The following is a 19,527-nucleotide window of genomic DNA, read 5'->3' as shown; positions in this document are numbered from 1 at the left end:
CGTAGCTAGGGATTCCCAGATGTAAAGATACAATAGTCCTGCTTGTCCTTGAAAAAAAGCAAAGTGTTGTCCAAGGACAGCAGGACAGGGATCCTTATAACCTTCCCACCCTCCTTGTGAGTTGAATTCTCTTCTAGCTATTTTATGTATCTGAGGGCTCTGTGCTTGCACATCAGGCAATAAGGCGCTCACACATGCACGGCGAGGCCGCTACAAAAAATCTCTTAAAGTTATAGAGTGTTAAGTAGTGTCTGCATGGGACTCCATCGGGATGACATCATCCAGATGTATGGATACCTGTTGTGCTGTCCATGGAAACCACCTGCTTCAGGTAAGTAGCTTCACTTTATACTAAAGCAAAGGATTTTATTTCTGATAAACCATGTAGTCCTACTACCACCAGGGCTCTAAAATTTAAATCTAAGCTAAAGCAAAATAACTGAGATCTGATAAGCTATCTAATACCTGCCTTTGACTGCTCTAGGACTTTACCAATTAAATCTGAATTAGGGAAAATAATTTAGCTATTGTAACAAGCTAATAATATAGATTTTATCAATTGACCTACAAATGTTGTTATATCCCAGCTTAAATCACCAAATCTTCAAGCAAAATAATATTCAATTACCTGGAGAGAGGCTTCATCTTCTCTCAGAACTGCCTTAGACTACCATGGTCTCCCAAGGTCAAAGAACCAGGCTTTAAGAAACAAATTCATACAGTTTTCTGAGATATTTAGTCACCTACATGGTCTCTTCTCATTCTGTCATCTGTTCAGAGTTGAAACCGATGGTCATAGAAGCCTGCAGTTGGTGCCTTAGAGGTGCTCATTAAACTGAGGAAGGTGGTTTGCAACATTCAAAATGTGTGTATACATCAAGCACTTTGGTAGTAATGGATGTATCAAGCACTACAACTTCAGTGGCATCCTTTGGGCATTGAGGTTAATGTCTATATTACAAGCAGCCTTGCTCCTTAATGTATGTCAACTTAATTGAGATAGAGATGTGAGGACAGGTTAGGGCACCTCTTCTTGACCTGAAATACTTGGATATACTGACAGTCCACTCTCTTCTACAGAAACAATGCTGACGTCATGGGAACACAAGGCTCTGTGCTTCCTAATAAAGTGGATATCATATATCCGCTATAATAAAATCCTTAGCGCGCATGCACAGTTGAAACTCCGTGCTTCTTGATCTGTGTCTGCAGCAGTTTCTCCATCGTCCTCCATCCATATGCAGCAATGGCTTCCCCCCTCTCACACCCCAGCCAGCCTGCGCCTCGGCAAACAGCAAATGTCCAGGCCTCTAGGGGTCAAGGCACCACTGCCAGGCGCACACATAGGAAGGAGCCAGAGGTAAAAGGGAGGAGAGCTGCAATTGGACATCTTGCCTGAGAGAGGCAGTAAGAAAGACAGACAGAAAGGGGGCCAAGGAGAGAGACAGACAGAAAGAAAGAAAGACAGACACACAGAAAGACAGGAGGACATGGAGAAAGACAGACAGAAAGGGGGCCAAGGAGAAAGACAGATAGAAAGAAAGACAGACACACAGAAAGACAGGAGGGCATGGAGAGAGACAGAAAGAAAGAATGACAGACAGCTGGCTGGAAGAAAGACAGAAATAAAGAAAAAGACAGACAGCAGGCAGGGAGAGACAGAAAGAAAGACAGACAACGGGCAGGGAGAGAGACAGACCAAGAAAGAAAGACACACAGGGGGCATGGAGAGAGACAGAAAGAAAGAAAGACATACAGAAAGAAAGAAATACAGTCAGACAGGGGGGCAGGGAGAGAGAAAGAAACGCCTCAGCGCCCCATTGTGTTAAAAGATCTATTTTAGCACCCGTTAATGTAACGGGCTTAAACACTAGTGTCTATATAATTCCTGAATTCATCAGTTTGCAGCTCCCAAACTAATGTGTCGTGGATCTCTTGGGGGAACTGTCAGGTTGATTTAGCCAATTGTTTGTACACCCTGGGCATTTAAGTACATCATTTTGTTGGGTATGGGTGACGAAGTTAGTCAAAACATCTATAAAATTGCAAGGAAAGGGGAGGTATTTTGGAGGAAATTTTGATCTACCTGTTGGACCATAGAAACATTTACAAGCAAGAATTATGATCTTCCATGTTTTCAGGCAATTAGTAACAAAGTAACATATATGAAGACTAAGCTTTGATATATTTTTCTAAGAAAAATTATATTTTATAAAGATATTCAGAATGCCATTGATCCTATAAATCTTTGACCAACAACCTTACTTTAATAGTTTTTTCTTAGGGACTATTTAAATCAGTACACAGCTAGAGTGTCTTACAAAATAACTTAGTACAGAAAAGGCTTGTGTCTACATTGTAAATCAGGTGATTGTATGAATTTCAGATCTATTATCACCCCAGGGATACTCTGTAATAAATATCTTCATTCTTCCGGTGGTACCGTAGAATCAGCTAAGTAAAAGGTTCCTAAATGGTAGAGTTTTACTTTGTAAGCCATAGTGAATTGATTTAGGAACTGGTTATCTATTCTGTCTAGAAGAGGAGAAAGGAAGGAGGAATATGACACATTCAGATACCTCAGTGCTCAAGGTGTACACATTTTCTAGAGGTCATGATATGAGGTTTCCAGGAAGTAGACTGAGTAATAACGTAAGGAAATATTTCTTCACAGAGAAGATTGGGGAATATGTGGAAAAACCTCCCACAGGAGGAGGCCAAAACAGTATCAGTTCAAGAAAGCATGGGATAAACCCAGAGGATCCTTAGTTGCGAGGATTTAAAGATAAAAGCCTGAGATCGGGTAGGTTTTGTGGTACTGCATCATAAATGACATGTGGCCTGGATGGACCTTACACTCTATCTACTGTCAAAATGTATTTATTTATTTTGATACCGTTCTCCCAGAGGAGCCCAGAATGGTTTACATGAATTTTATTCAGGTATTCAAGCATTTTCCCCTGTCTGTCCCACTGGGCTCACAATCTATCTAACATACCTGGGGCAATGGGGGGGATTAAGTGACTTGCCCAGGGTCACAAGGAGCAGCGGGGGTTGGAACCCAAAACCTCAGGGTCCTGAAGCTCTAGCTTTTAACCACTGTGCCATTGTTTAGGTTCTTCAGGAGAAACTGTTGTGTAGAATTGTGATAATCTTATTAGCTGTAGAGAGATCTGTAGTCAAGTGCGATACTCATAGTGGTGAAGCCCGATATAAGAAATTAGATGTGGCCTTAGTGAGCCTTGACATAGAAAAAAACATTTGATATTGTAACATGGCCTTAAATGTGGAAAGTTTTTATCCAAGTTTGGATTTACTGGCTCAATGTTACAATGGATAAAGTTACTATATGAGTCCTAAGGCTCAGATTATTGCTAATGTAAGATATCTCAACCTTTTCTGGTAATTAACCTAAAGCCTAAGCTTGGGGGGGGGGGTTCAGTTAATTAAATAGCTGCCTATTGGATAACTCAAATTCTTAAAACCAGCTATTAAATATTTAATACAAACAAGTATTACCTGAATCAATTCAATTTTAATCTTATCTCCCACAGTTCATTTCATTACACTACTTTTACAACTTACCAATATTTAATTTATTAATAAATATCAGAATAATTTAGTCAGTGAACCTAATCCCCATCACTCACACTCACTTCTCAACTTTCACACACATGCTACAGTCATTGTGATTACTTTGATCCAAAACTAGATCTTGGTTAGTTCATGAGTTCATTAGTCCATCATCATCTGGTCAGAGAGGCTTCAAACTGAGAGTTGCACATGAGAATCACAGTTTCTTAAACACAATCAGCAGGCCTCTCTGTCCTCACGATGATCTTGTTCTTCAATTCGTAAAGCATTCAGCTCAACACAAGACTTTGTTTTGCCACCTGGTGTCTTCAGGAGCTGTGTTTGCAAGGCTCACCAACATCACAACTTCACCTACAATACAAAATAATTCACATAAATTCCCTTTCATTCATACTAAAACCTCACCAAAATCTTTGAAACACCTTTCTCCAATCGACTCAAGTCGCTCTGTAGTTCCTCGCTATCCTTCTGCGATCTGATTGCTCAGCATAGCTTTGTGTCATCTGCAAACTTGATGATTTCACTGGATGTTTCCTCTTCTAGGTTGTTTATCTAAATATTAAATAATATGGGCCCAAGTATCGAGCCCTGGGGTACACCGCTAGTCACTTTCTTCCAGTCTGAGAACTTCCCATTTATGCCCACTCTCTGCTTTCTGTTCTCTAGCCATTTGCCTATCCATCTTAGTAGAAGGGTGCTAGGTTGCATAGGGAGAGGTATGGCTAGTAGGAAAAAGGAGGTATTGATACCCCTTTATAAGACTCTGGTGATACCTCATTTAGAATACTATGTACAATTCTGGAGGCTGCACCTTCAAAAAGATATAAAAAGGATGGAGTCGGTCCACAGGAAGGCTACTAAAATGGTATGTGGTCTTCATCATAAGGCGTATGGAGACAGACTTAAAGATCCCAATCTGTGTTCTTTGGAGGAAAGGCGGGAGAGGAGAGATATGATTGAGACGTTTAAATACCTATGTAATGTAAATGTGCATGAGTCGAGTCTCTTTCATTTGAAAGGAAACTCTGCAATGAGAGGGCATAGGATGAAGTTAAGAGGTGATAGGCTCCAGAGTAATCTAAGGAAATACTTTTTTACAGGAAGGGTGATAGATGCATGGAAGAGGTGGTGGAGACAGAGACTGTGCCTGAATTCAAAAGGGGCTGGGATAGGCACGTGAGATCTCTCAGAGAGAGAAAGCGATAATAGTTACTGCAGATTGGCAAACTAGATGGGCCATTTGGCCTTTATCTGCCATTATGTTTCTATGAATATAGTTTTGGCTTTCCATATTAGTCAAGAAGTATGTTTTTGGCATTCCATTCCACAAGTTGAGAGAAAAAAGACAAAGTTCTATGGTTGCTGGATGTGCAGAGAGTAATACTTTGGTATCTCAAGGTTACTAACAAGTTTCATCTCTCAGATCATTGATTTATGTTCACCAGTCAAGCTAAACTGGGCAAACGGATGTCTTAAGGCTATTATCTCTAGATCAATTTGCATAGCCATTGAGTCAGTTTATATTACCCATGGGAAACAGCTGCTAATATCTCTGAGAGCACATTCTGTAGTGTAAGGCACAGTAAATTATACACAGACAATCTCAATAAAGAAAATATCTTAGACTCGTACCTAGGAAAACAGCACCAACAGTTCACCTACTGCTGCCTTAATGATTAGAATAAACAAATCTTAGACAAACAGCAAGCAATACAAAAAACATACTAATGATTATAAATATATGTAAATACTTGTAATCAGAAAACATAACTAACTACACCACACATTATGTAAAACTAAGATTACCTGAAAAGATTATAAAGCAACAACAAACGAGATATGACTTAGGCTAATTACCACAGTCTAAGAATAGCCTCTCCTTTGCAAGCTACAGGTAATGACTGGTTAACCCCAAGAACTGTAGGGAAATGCCTCTCACCCTTCTTCAGCTGATGTCAGCACAGATGGTGCAGAAAGGTCAGATCAATTTATGAAGTGCTTTAAAGACTAAACATGATCTTGAACTTTAGTTTTTGTTCAATTGGGTAACTATTGAAGACGTTTTAATAATAGGTATAATATAAGTATGCTTGAGTACTCCAACCAAAACTCTGGCTGTCTCGTTTTGGACCAATTACGATTACAATGTCCTAAGGCAATTCTTAAACAGACCTCTAATAGCAAACCATTACAGTAATCAAAGCAGGGAAAAGTCAAGCTTTGCTAAAAGGATTTTGAAACATTTTTAATTGCCTTACAAGCATTAATCTAGAGAAAATCAAACCAATTATTTTGGCTATTTGGTTTTACGTAGTTAAACCAGTGTCGAGAATTACATATCTTGTGAATGATCTCAATTTTCTTATCGATAGTAAAAGATGGAGGGATATCAGATAAAGCATGATCAGACAATGATAATACCTGAGGTTTTGATATGTTGAGTTTCAAGTGATTACTTTTTACCACTGGTTAACCATACTCAGATATAAATGTAACTTGTCCAAATGTTGCAATAACTCCCCATCCAAACTGAATATCATCAGCATAGATTCAAAAAAGAACATCTAAACTTCTTAACAATTTATATAACGGAAGCAAGAAAACAGTATTGTTGATCTCTGAGGTACTCCAGTGGAGCATTCAAAATCCGCTGAACTGTTCTGACCAATGTTGACACAAATTTTTCTATCACTTAAGAATGACGTAAACCAACTTTAAAACCTGACAGAAATAATGATAGATTGTTATTGATTCAAAAGAATAATTTGATTTATATTATCAAAAGTAGCTGAAATATCTAAGCTCAGAAGAAAAAAGCATCTACCCTGGTCAAAACCATCTCTAATATAATCAAAAACGAAAATAACTATGACTTTGTATCATTCAAAATGCGAAAGCCAAATTGGTTTACATCAAGAATTTCTTCCATCTCTAAAAATTCAGCAAACTTATCATAGACCACTCTTTCAAGAACCTTCGCCAAAAAAAAGATAATGAAGAGATCGGTCTTTAATTTTCTACCTGATGTACATTAGACATCTGAGTTTTTAATAAAAGTTTTACAATTGCTTTATTGAGAGAATTTGGAACAGATCCTACTGTTAAATATTTATTGATGATATAAGCAAACTTTTCAGCAACTAAATCTTTCATAGCTTTCATCACCGATGGAGAAGTGATCAAATGAGGATCTGCTAAAGGGAAGAAAAACTCCATTTTGGAATATCTTACCTGCTGGCATTCAAACTTGGGAAAAGGTAAACTTGGGCTTCAGTAGGTTATTTCATTGTCCTTTTCTTTTACTTTTTTAGTTACTCAGTCTGAATTCAAGAAGACGTGGGACAGGCACTTGGGATCTCTTAGGGAGAGATGAAAATGGATGCTGTGGATGGGCAGACTGGATGGATCATTTGGCCTTTATCTGCCATCATGTTTCTATGTTTCTCTGCTTTTTTAGCAAAGTCAGTTTAGGCAGTAGTGTAGCCTTTAAGAGTCGCTGTTAAGGTTTTATATAAAAAGTGTTTTTGTCTAGGTTAGTAGTTTAGATTGCATTTCACAGCATAAGTTAAGATCAGATTAGGGCACAGATAGCAGATGTGTTTAAGTCCCTCCCACCCCAAGGCTGATCTTTTGATTTTTAGGCTCTTTAGACAATTAGGAATAGGGCATTGCTTTGCTAGGATTTTTTTCTGCTTTTTCTTCTCTCTTTGTTTTTTTCATCAGGTGTGAGTACTTCTGCAACCACAGTATGGCTGGGAAACATTGTCACCAAAGCTGTTGCTCAGGTTACAGCTTCTGTCTCTGTGCAGACAGAAAATGTTGCCCAGCAGAGGGAATGGGTCCATGTGCAAGCTGTCTTCAACTTGAATCCTTCATGAAGAAAGTAAAGGAACTGAGAGGAGGAGATGGTAAGACTGAGAAGCATCCGTGAGAATGAGAGGTACATTGATAAAATGTATGAGGCATCAAAGATATCCAGCCGTGGGGAAGAAGAGGCTATACTGAGAGAAGACAGCTGGACTCAGATTATGGAACCCTACAGGATTGATACTGTAACTCCACCTGCCCTTGAATTGAAGAACTGCTATGCTGCCCTGGAAGTGGAGAACATGGGAGCATCCCAGGGACAGGAAGGACCAAAGCTTGAGATCCCCAAAGTTGCTGGATCAGTGATTACTAGGAAGCATAAGGTAATGGTAGTTGGTGATTACCTTCTGAGGGGAACAGAGACGTCCATCTGCAGATCAGACATGATGTCCCAGGAAGAGGTATGCTGTCTGCCCAGATTCATCAAGCTTAATGACTACTATCCAGTGCTGCTCATCCATGTTGGCACTAATGATACAGAGAAGGTGAAGCATTCAGGTGTGCATGTGGTATTCTTGTCGATCCTCCCTGTTGAGGGTAAAGATCTGAGCAGAGAAGCTTGCATCCTGGAGATGAATGTGTGGATGGTGTTGTCAAGAGCATTTTGGCATCCTGGACCATGGGATGATTTTACAAGGGCTGTTGAGCAGGGATAATGTGCATCTATCAAAGAAGGGAAGAAATGTCTTCAGCAACAAACAGGCTAACCTACTGAAGAGGGCTTTAAACTAGAGTCATTGGGGCAGAGTGATCAAAGCCCCCAGGTGAGTATAAGCCCTCAGGTAAGTGAATCACTACATACCTCTGCAAAAATGGGAAACAAAGTTCTGGATCTAGAAGTTGTGATGGAAGAGGCTGAATGGTGATAACAGAGATGTGGTTCATGAAAAACCATTACTGGGATATATTTATACCGGGCTATAATCTGTTCAGGAAAGACAGGGTAGGAATAAATGGAGGGGGAGTGACGTTATATGTTAAAGATCATATTAAAGTCGCACAATTGCAGGATCTGCAGGGTAAGGAAGAGGCACTGTGGGTCAATCTGGAAAGAGGGAATGGAAAATGTATTTACCTTGGTGTAATGTACAGACAGGAGACGTAGCAGAGATTTATTCAATTTTCTATGCTCAGAATGGTTTACATACATTTATTCGGGTACTCAAACAGTTTTCCCTCTCTGTCCCGGCGGGCTCACAATCTATCTAAAGTACCTGGGGCAATGGGGGCATTAAGTGACTTGCCTAGGGTCACAAGGAGCAGCATGGGTTTGAACCCACAACCACTGTGCCACACTCTCCCCTTAATAGTATAAATCATACAAAAACCCTTCTGCTGTAGATAAACCAGGTACTAACTGCGCTGTAAAAAGCACTGTGATGTTTACACTTCCATATCATTAAGAGAGGTAGTGATGCACTAATAGGGACTCTGCCTTCATAAAGCGTCTCTGCAAAACATGTTGGTGTACAATGTCCCTAGCTTGAGACCGCAGATAAAGCTAAGTACTAGCATATATTTATAAATAAGCTGCTAAAATATTTATATATTTGTGAGAGTGAGCTAATGATAAATAGAAGATCCGGTGAAGATTCAACACATAAAGCTTTTGTAATGAAACCAAATTGAACACAGAGTGATGTTACTAAGGATCTATAATATTCACTGAGTGTGAATATTGGGCATTTGTAAGGGAAGATATTTTGAACAGAGATATCTTTTATTACAAGAAGATAGAGATTTAATGCTCAAAAAGGAAAAAATATAAGCTGCTGGTTTGTTGATATATCTATATAATTTATTGTCAAACACTTGCATTTGAACGGCACATGCCATCAAAAAATTGACCAGGAGGAAAAAGCCTCCAATCCCTCCCAGAGAATGGGTAAAATAGACATTCAGAATATAGCTGTAAAAAGGGAAGTATTACTAATAGGTGATTTTAACATGACAGATGTTGATTGGGGTATCTCTATTATGGGGTCTTCTAGAAGTAGGGAGATCTGGATTCTCTAGGACTGTTCCAGCAGTTGGTAATGGACCCACGTGGTATGGGGTAATACTGGACTTAGTACTTACAAACGGGGAAAGTGTTTTTATGTTACAGTGGGTGATCATCTGGCATCCAGGGATCACCACATGGTGTGGTTTAATATTAAGACAGGTATATAGAGGGCTCATTCAAAAGTAAATAAGAGTAAAAGAATGCCACTTTGATTCTCAAATGTAGTAGCTGAAAAGGTAAGAAAAAGAGGGTAGCTTTCTTAAACTACAAAAGATCGCAGAAAGAGAAATACAGGCTAAAATATATGGAAAAGTTAAGAGAAACCGGTTGAGTGGTCAGAAAAGCAAAGATGCAGATGGAAGAAAAAAACAGGAGGACAAGACATTTTTTTAGGTATATTAATGATAAGAAGTGCAAAAGTGGTATTGTGAGAATCAAAGGTGAAGAGGAGAAATATGTTGAAGCTGATAAAGATAAAGCTGAATTGCTTAACAAATATTTCTATTCTGTGTTCACAACTGAAGCACCGGGAATGGGACTGTAGAAGACAAATGCAATTATGAGTAATAAAAGTTTTCTGTATTTGCATTATAAATTAGTTATGGCACCAAGTCTTTCCACATTAACGCTGCAATAGCCAGATAGCCGGCTAGTGTTATAATTATTACACACTAAAGCTTTTGCATCCCACTCTGCCCATGCCATGCCTCCAGATAGAAAAATTGTTAAAAATTCAATAGCATAGATGCTTCTGATGCTCTTCTTTTGGACTAGCCAGGCCCTCCATATGATGAAAACTGGTAAATCCCCTGGCTTGGATGGGTTTACGGTGAAATTTTATAAGTTTGTTTCAGGATTCACTGCTGCCGCCTTTGTTGCAGTTATTTAACTCATAGAAAGAGGGAGCGCAACTTTCTTACTTCATGAGGCTGGCGGGAATCACAGTTTTGCATAAAGTAGGTAAGGATCCTTTTTCCTATGCTGGTTATATACCTGTATCCTTTTGGGGTAGACATTAAACTCTTTACGAGAATCCTGGTAAATAGGCTGATGAGTTGGGTTCCCAAGCTTATTCATTCTGATCAGTCCAGATTTATTGCAGGTCACCAGGTGGGGCATAACATTAGGTGAGTGGTAAATTTGAGAGTGGACGTGTAAGATGGGGCGGGCTATGTTGATGCTTTCTGTAGGCGCAGAGAAGGCCTTCATTCGGGTCTCCTGGGCATTCTTGTTCAAGGCTTTAGTGCGGTTTGGGCTGGAGCCCTAAATGTTGAGTTGGATTAAAGTACTTTATAATGGCCTGCTGGGTTGTATTAAAGATAATGGCAGCTACTTTGCCCCCTTTCAGATTTTTCAGGCCTCTTGTCCCCAATTTTGTTTGTGCTGGCTATTGAACTGCTGGCCCAGAAGATCAAGGACAATGGGGATATTTGAGGAGTGGAAGTGTAGGGACAACCATAGAAGATGAGCCTATTTTGTGGATGATATTCTTTTCACTTTGATCGACCTGGAAACCTCATTGGAACAGATTGTAGAGGAATTAATCCAGTTTGGGAGGCTGTCGGGAATGTTTCAGATTAAAATGCATAAGTCTGAGGTCCTTAACGTGAATTTGCCAACTGAACGAATGGATCCTGTTATCCGGAGGGTGCAGCATGATCTTGTCAGGTAGCGGGGTCTTTGTTTTTCTTGGCTGGGTAGGATAGAGATTAAGATGATGATCCTTCACCACTTTTTGTTTCTTTATTCAAGATTTTCATCATTATCATTTTACAACAATAAGAAAGAAAGGATTTTTACATAGAAATTAAAGTTTAAACATAAAATAACCAAAACATTTCCTCAAGCTCACATTACTGGGAGAATATATCTTAATTAAACAGATACATCTATTATATAATCTAGATCAAAAAGATTTTCCCAGATGTGGCCCATACCACACAATTGAGAAGAAAAGCTTTTTTTAGCTTTGAAACCAAGGGTGTTGGCTTTGGGAGCCACATTTTATTTGAAGTTTCCGTGTAAATGCTTAGTTAAATTTAAAGAATGTGAATATGTGTATTGGGACTCTACTCATTTGGAACAATTTTTACAACTTCATGAAACTAGTAAGGCTGATATCTGACCTTTTTGTTTCTTTATCAGGCTCTCCCCATATGGGTGGACAAGAAAGTGTTTGATAGGATTCAGAAGATGATTTGGCATTTTATCGGGGTAGGCAAACCACCTAGAATACAACGACAGACTCTATACCTTAGTATTATTGAGGGGGGGGGCTGGTGGTGGCTCATTTGCAAAGGTACTACCAGGCTGCCCAATTGCGAGTGCGAGTGTAAGCTGTGGGTCAAGATGCTCTGCTTCATCTCCCAGGGGATCCCCGGTGAGGGGAGTTGGGTTCGGTGTGTATGACCTTTGGGTCTGGCGTGAGACTAGACCTATTTTACCGGAGGGAAGGACATACTCTTGGTATACCCCACTGCTCTTTAATAAGAACTTTGGCCTGGGCAGGGAATGTGTTTGCTGTGTTGGGCAGCTTTTGGACCCTGTTCAAAAGGGGATTAAGGGTTTGGGGAGTTGCAGGAACAGTATATATTAAGAGCTAGTGATCTCTTCTCTTACCTCGAGGTCAAGCATTATATTCAGAGCTCAGGGAAAATCTCAGTTTGAACAATTACTAGATCCTGTCTTGTAAATATCTCTGGGATTTATAAATGTTTGTCTGCTAGATGGGGAACTAACCCTCATACGTGGCAGTGTGGAAGGTAGATTTAGGTCGACCTTTTTCCCCAGATGAGTGGACAGCCACTTAGCATCATACAAAGTCTCTGGGTATGGCCATGGTTCTGCTAGAAAATGGTTTCAAGTTCTTGATGAGGCGGTACACAGCAGTCTGATTTGCTAAGTGGAGACGGGGTAATGGCTTGTGTTGGCTTGGTTGTCATATGTGGTGGGTTTGCCCAGTGGTTTGGGGCTTTTGAGAAAAGATTTTCTATTTTGGGCAGCAGGTAGAGATACAGCCAGAATTTGGTTTTCTTCACCGTTTTCCACTTAACTTTTGCTGAGGAAGAAGTGGCATTTTATAAGTTGATGGTGGCCTCTGCACGGTTGGTGCTATCAGCGTCTTGGAAGTTGCCGCAATCACCTGATTGGATCAAAGTGATTTGTAAGCTGGATAATTGGTATGTTTTATAAAGATTCACTGTTTTAAATCATCATAGAATGGAGAAATTTGCCCGGATCTGGCAATGTTTTGAGCACTGGAAACACAATGGGGTTTCTTGAAAAGCTTTTGGGAGGGGAGAGGTGGGGGGTAATTTTGCTGCACGTTGTACTGTATGGAGGGAGCACTGAAGAAACACTGCTCCTGTCTAATTTGTTGTTGTTATTGAGTATTGTTGTTTATTTTGCTGTAAGTTGTTACTTTTCATTTCTAATAAAAATTATCAATTAAAAAATAAAAGAAATTCAATAGCACACAGTTTAGTGCAGTGTTTCTGAACACATGATAAGCATACCCTTGGGGGTACCTGGCCTGACATCCACTGCCGGGGATCCTTCCCTTCCCTGCCTGCTCGTTGCTGAAGCCGCTTCCGAGGATCCCTCCCTGCCAGTCTTGAACGCACGTCACATCCCTCCCCCACCCCTGAAGCCATCCCTGTTACTTTGTCGGAGCCAGACTCGCTCCATCCTCTCCCAGCAGCAATTCCATGTAGGGACGTAGGCAGCGACTCAAACACTGTGTAGCTGACCTGCAACCTGCTCTCTGATGTCAGAGGGAAGGATTGTGGTCCAGCCACTTGCAGCGTGTGAATGGCTGCACTCGCCGTCCCTGCATGGAGTTGCTGCTGGGAGAGAATGGAGCGAGTCTGGCTCCAACAAAGTAACAGGGATGCTTCAGGGTTGGGGGGTGGTGCGGTGGCGAGCAGGTATCCCCAGCGGCTTCTGTGGATGGGTCAGCTTCAGGGGAGGGGGGCAGGCAGGGATCCCCAACGGTGCAACTTAATTTTGGGACAAAGGCTGGAAGGCATTGAGGGGGAGGGGCACAAACTCGACACAGAAAGAAAGGGGGGCATGAACATGGGATACAGAATGGAGAGAGGAAGGGGGTACTAACTTGGGACATAGGGGGAAGGGAATCGAAAGGGAGAATTGTTGGGCATGAGTGTGAGTGAGAGATGGTGCACACGGGGAAAGGAAGAAAGGAAAATTGGGCATGGAGAGAGCGAGGAGTAAGGTAGAGATGCATGGGGAGTAGAAGGATGAGAGGGAGAAATGTTGGATATGGTGGTGGAGAGGGACCAGAGGGAAAGATTGAAGGGGATGCAAGGAGGAGGAATGTTGGACACAGTAATGGAGGGAGAGATATGGCATGGTGTTGGAGAGGGGTGATAGAAGGAGAAATGGGCATGGAGCTGGTGGGCAGCGGTGAAAAATGCTGCACAAGATCTGGAGGATAAGAGAGGGAGAAATGTTGGATGTGGCAATAGAGGGGGTGGGAGAGATGCCTGGATTTCTCAAGACAGATGAGAGAGAGGGAGACTTGTTGCCAATAGGGGTGGAGGAGAGAGGAAGAAAAGTTGGGCTTATGGAGGGACAGAGAAAAATGTTGGTTAGGGAAGGGAATGAGGTCCGGAGGAGAAGAAGCTTAAAGAAATATTGAATGCACAGTCAGAAAGATGTGCAACCAGAGACTCATGAAATCACCAGACAACAAAGGTAGGAAAAATGATTTTATTTTCAATTTAGTGTTCAAAATGTCAGTTTTGAGAATTTATATCTGCTATATTTTGCACTATATTTGTCTATTTTTCTATAGTTGTTACTGAGGTGACATTGCATATTTTAAAGTCATCTGCCTTGACCTCTTTGAAAAAAACCTTCAAATATAAATGATAATTAACATTTTCTCTGTGTACAGTGTGCTTTGTGTTTTTTTTAATTTTATGGTAACCATTATGTATTAATAAGATTATATTGTGTGTATATGAAAAATGAATGGAAGAAATTGCATTACAATTAGTATTATTATCATTATGGGGGTGGAGTCGGGCAGGGTCTGGGGCGGGGGTTGGTATTTGTTAGGCTTATGAGGGAACATGGCTTGAAGAAGTTGAGAAAACACTGGTTTAGTGCACATAAACTGGAATAATACTGTAAAAAGCTTTTAATGCGTTTATGTGGTAGCCTGTTACTTCGTGCTAGCCATGCATTAAGGCTTAGTGGTCAGAATCTCATTGACATGCGCGGCTTTTTAAGAATGCCTCGGGTTTTTAGATTTGGTATCAAAACGGCCGTCGCTTTTTAACAAGGGTTTTTGAGAATCCTGGCCTCAGTTCGGGCTGTTATTTCTGCATCCAGAAAACCACCTCCGCAACAATGCTCTTTACAAAAGTGGACATGTTTTTCATCATGGAGTTCTCTTAATCATCAAGAACCATCTTCTGCTTCACTTGCTTCAGTTTTGGATTACCTTCTTCTTTCTGCATCTGGTCTTAAAACAATAAGAGTTCATCTCTGTGCCATTAGTGCTTTCCAAGTACCTCTCAATGATAAACCTTTAGCCTCTCATCCTCTAGTATCTAGATTTATGAAAGGACTTCTTAATTCCAAACCTCCACTAAAACCGCCTCCAGTTGAATGGAATCCTAATGTAGTTCTGGCAAAATTAATGAAACCTCCCTTTGAACCACTAGTATCTGTTCATTTGAAGTTTCTTACTTGGAAAGATGTTTTTCTTATTGCTGTTACTTCTGCATGTCGAGTTAGTGAATGTCAAGTGTTGGTTTCTGACCCCCTCTTACAGTATTTTATCATGACAAAATAGTTCTTCGTACTCACTCAAAATTCCTTCTAAAAATAGTCATGGAATTTCATCTAAATCAATCCATTGTACTCTCAGTCTTCTTTCCAAAGCCACATTCTAATCCTGGAGAATAAGCTCTTCATACACTAGACTGTAAGGGTGCTCTAGCATACTATCTTCAAAGATCTAAGTCGCACAGGACTTCGCCTCAACTTTTCATCTCCTTTGATCCTAATAGACTTGGTCATCCTGTTACCAAGAGAACTATTTCTACATGATCGGCAGCATATATGTCCCTCTGCTACACTCAGGCTGGGTTGTACCTTGTGGGCAAGGCCACCGAGAGAAAATCCGGGCCCCAGTACAAAGATTTTTGAGATGACATGTTTAAGACTGATACCTGAAATGAAATATAAAACATAGAAATTTGCTGTATTGCTATCGAGAATTTTGTTAGTGGTTCTAAAGTTAGGACAATATTGCTATTGTCTTTCCGCTAACCGTCAAGCCATTTATAGTCTCAAATCTCTCAATAACGTAGACAAAAAGGCACACGATATCAGTGGGTCCTTTATGCTACAATTACAGAATTTACAGGGAACTTTACCTGTGGAATTATTTCTTCCTTCGCTGTCCTGTAAAGTCGTCTTTGCAGTTCATGATGAATCAGCGTGGCTCTTGTCCCGTTTTCTTCTTCCTCCCGAGATTTGGTGGGAAAGCAAGGAGGAGTAATCCAAGCAATAAGTTTGAAGCTAGGAATGAACACGTAAGAACATTCATTGATAATAATAATTACTTTATTCTTTTATACCGCCATAACCAAAAGTTCTAGGCAGTTTACACTAAAAAGAGCTGGACAATCAGCGAAATACAATAATACAGTAAAAGATACAAATATTTGTAAATAGAATTTCAATAATAAAACTCACTAAGTAATAAACTTATCAAACAAAGTGGTCTTAATTAATTTCCAATAACATAGCTTGCTGAATACATTTACCTAACCAAGATTGTTGCTAGGGTCCTATCTAAGAAGGTCTTATATCTACACCCATTAATTTTTGGATAAGCAAATAAGTAGAAGTTTCTAGTTTCCCTTGATGGTCTAAGCAACACAAAATGAGGAAAAAGATAAGCTGGAGACAACCCCGATATCAGCTTAAAGCAAATACAGGAGAATTTGAATAATACTCTTACCTCCAAAGGCAGCCAATGAAGTAAATGATAAAAGAGACTAATATGGTCGTTCTTTTTTTAAAACCAAAAATCAATCGAACAGCTGTATTCTGAATTATCCTTAATTTCCTTAGAATTTTTTTGGGTGCTCCTAAATAGATGATGTTACAATGGTCTAAAATAGATAAAAATAATGCCTGCACCAATAGTCTGAACGATAAAGGATCAAAATTTTTTTTATGGTTCTTAATTTCCACAATCTTGAATGCACCGTATTATGTCACTCAAATGTATTTTATCATTGTCATGACCTTCTATTGCTTCGCACTCGCTCAACGCTTCGCGATCTTCTACGCGAATGTTCTCACGCCGTTCTTTGTCTTAGTTTGTAAGGATATCTCCTTCTTGAGACAATGACACGTTTCGGTTTTTGTAATGTTTCTTGGTCTTCATTGGGCCCCCTAGAGCGATGTACCGGCTGCACCCCCCTATCCTCGGGCCTGCTTGCAAGGACATGTTACGGCACACAAAGTTCAAGCAGTGTCGACCGCAGTAGCTTTCCTATGTTCTACCCTATTGATGAGATTTGCAAAGCAGTTACTTGGTCCTTAATTCATACATTCACATCTCATTACTGTCTAGATGCTTATTCTAGATGAGATGGTCATTTCAGCCAAGCAGTGTTACAAAATTTGTTTTCTTCATAGTAGCCAACTCTCCCTCCATCCCTTTAGATATAGCTAGAGAGTCCCACATATGAGAATATGCTGCCTGCTTGTCCTAGGAAAAAGCACGGTTACTTACCGTAACAGATGTTATCTGGAGACAGCAGGCAAATATTCTCACATCCCTCCCACCTCCCCTGGTTGACTTCTTGCTTGTTATACAGAACTGGGGGTCTTGCGTGCCCTTGACAGCTGGGAAGGCACTCACGCAAGCGCGATAGCAGGCAGTATGAAAGTTTTTAATTTCTTAAAGTGCCAATGCACTATTTACTGTCTGTGCCGCAGGCTCCATTAATGTCGTCACTCACATGTGAAAATATCTGCCTGCTTTCTCTCAATAAACACCCGTTACTGTGTGCAATTCTGGTTACTGCATCTCAAAAGATATAGTGGAATTAGAAAAGGGCAATGAAAATGTAAAAGGGATGGAATGGCTAAAGCAGCTAGAGACTCTTCAACCTGAGAAGAGATGGCTGAGGGGAGATATGATAGAGGTCTATAAAATACTGAGTGAAGTGAAACGGTAGATGTGAGACTGGATAGGCCATTTGGCCTATGTTTCTTTCAAAAATACTAGAACTAGAAGGCATGTAATGAAGCTACTAAGTAATATATTTAAATACAGGAGAAATATTTCTTCATCCAATGTGTAATTAAACTCTGGAATTGTATGCTGGAGAATGTGATAAAAGCAGTTAGGGTTCAAAAAGGTTTGGCCTAACTTCCTAAAAGAGAAGTCCAAGGCCATTATTCAGATAAGCAGCATGAAATATGTTCAATCTTTGGAATCTTGCCAGGTACTTGTGACCTGGGTTGGCAACAGGATACTGGACTTGATGGACCTGTGGTCTGTCCCAGTATGGCAGCTCTTATGTTCTTATGTACAGGTAAGCAATCATGCTTTCCTTCTACAACTGACTCGTCCAGACCAGTGAAGCTAGCTTTCATGTCGATTACTGTTTGTAAACTGAATTTTTAATTTTCCACTGTTCAAGCAAAGAAAATCTGTATCTTGTTTGGTTTGACAGATGTTAAACACCATCTTTACTTGTAGTGTGTGGGTGGGTGCTTCCTGCTATGCATCGTACTGATAGAAGCATCATTTGGTGATTCATTAAGCCATGTTTTCTGGCGTACACAGTGCAAAAAGGGGAAAGGGTATAATACTGATAGGAGGTTTCTTCCCCTTTAAGAGACACTCTAAAGATGACCTGTTTGCTACCATAAAACTGGCCTCAATAAGCATGAAAACATGCCAGGCTAATAATGAAGCATCTTTGCTCTAGTTTAAGTTGTGCTTAGCGGGCTTCATCATGCATTTTCCCCTACATTGTGCAGAATATGTGATTTTGTTGAGACAGTGTATGATAAAATGTCTAGTAAGTTACCTCTTTTATTGTTTTTACTCTTGTTCGCTGGAAGAACTATGATGCTTGTGTGTTTTTAAGATTAGGTATGTTGAATTGTGAGCCGCTTTGGCTAAAGCGGAATATAAATATTTAAATAAATTTGACATGCTGGTAGTTAAGGTGATAAGATGTTTTGTTAGTTCATAAAAAGATTTCTGAAAGGCCATTTGTTTTTGACATGAAACGTACTAAGTCCAGTGAAACAGGTTTGATCTTTCTTTCTGACCTTCCTAAGGAAGTTTCAAGGACAGATAGAAAATGTTTTAAATGGAGTTAAGCTTTTGTTTTTATTCTGTTTTGCTTTTATTTTGATATTTCAGAAGTTGGAACTTCACTCTGTGTCGGACTGCTGCAGTCCCTCAGAAGCACTTTCAAAGAAAGAACTCACTGCAGAAGAGCTGGACAAGCGACTAGAGAAGCTCGTGATAGAAGAGAAAGCAAATGATGAACAAATCTTTGATTGGGTAGAGGTATACAGGCTCTTGTCATTCTCCTTGAATAAGACCAGGCAGAGAATGGTACAATTAAAACGTCTACATCTGGCCATCCAGCAGGCTCTCCTCCACCCTGTCTTTGCATATAAGATTCATGACATGATCTCAGTTCCTGACTTTCAGGGTGAGTTTTAGTTGCTGTCAAGGTATCGCAGTAACCTAAAATATTATAGCAGTATAACCATTGTAAAGCTTTCCTGTTTGCCCAGTTTAATTCCTGGGGCGATGCCATAGACCTCAGTTGGTCTTTGGACGTTTTCTCTTTGCATTCTTCAATTCTGTTAATTGGGGTTTTCTGCTATCTCTTCCACTGAAAGAATGTTTTATGAACCCACCACCCTCTCTGAAGAAACATTCCTGTTGACTTTGTCACCCACTTGGAGACTCTCATCATGAACTCCTTACTCTAGAACAGGGGTAGGCAGTTCCGGTCCTTGAGAGCCACAGGCAGGTC

At 40.2% G+C, this 19,527-nt stretch overlaps 1 protein-coding gene across 8 annotated transcripts in view; it reads left to right on the top strand.

The window, feature by feature from the left end:
• The window catches only part of EIF4G3 (eukaryotic translation initiation factor 4 gamma 3), a 298,034-nt gene that overhangs the window by 245,966 nt on the left and 32,541 nt on the right, over positions 1–19,527 (top strand). The window contains exon 31 of one of the 8 annotated variants that reach the window (XM_033921702.1): positions 18,900–19,049. The exons of the other annotated variants lie outside the window; for them this stretch is intronic. Coding sequence (XP_033777593.1) covers positions 18,900–19,049 — 150 coding nt within the window. The remainder of the gene's footprint in view (positions 1–18,899; positions 19,050–19,527) is intronic. 8 annotated transcript variants of the gene reach the window in all.

Source organism: Geotrypetes seraphini, chromosome 15, assembly GCF_902459505.1.
Source record: "Geotrypetes seraphini chromosome 15, aGeoSer1.1, whole genome shotgun sequence".
Taxonomy (NCBI): Eukaryota; Metazoa; Chordata; class Amphibia; order Gymnophiona; family Dermophiidae; genus Geotrypetes; species Geotrypetes seraphini.
Note: the sequence above shows the minus strand (reverse complement) of the source record. Positions and strands in the feature narration are given on the sequence as shown.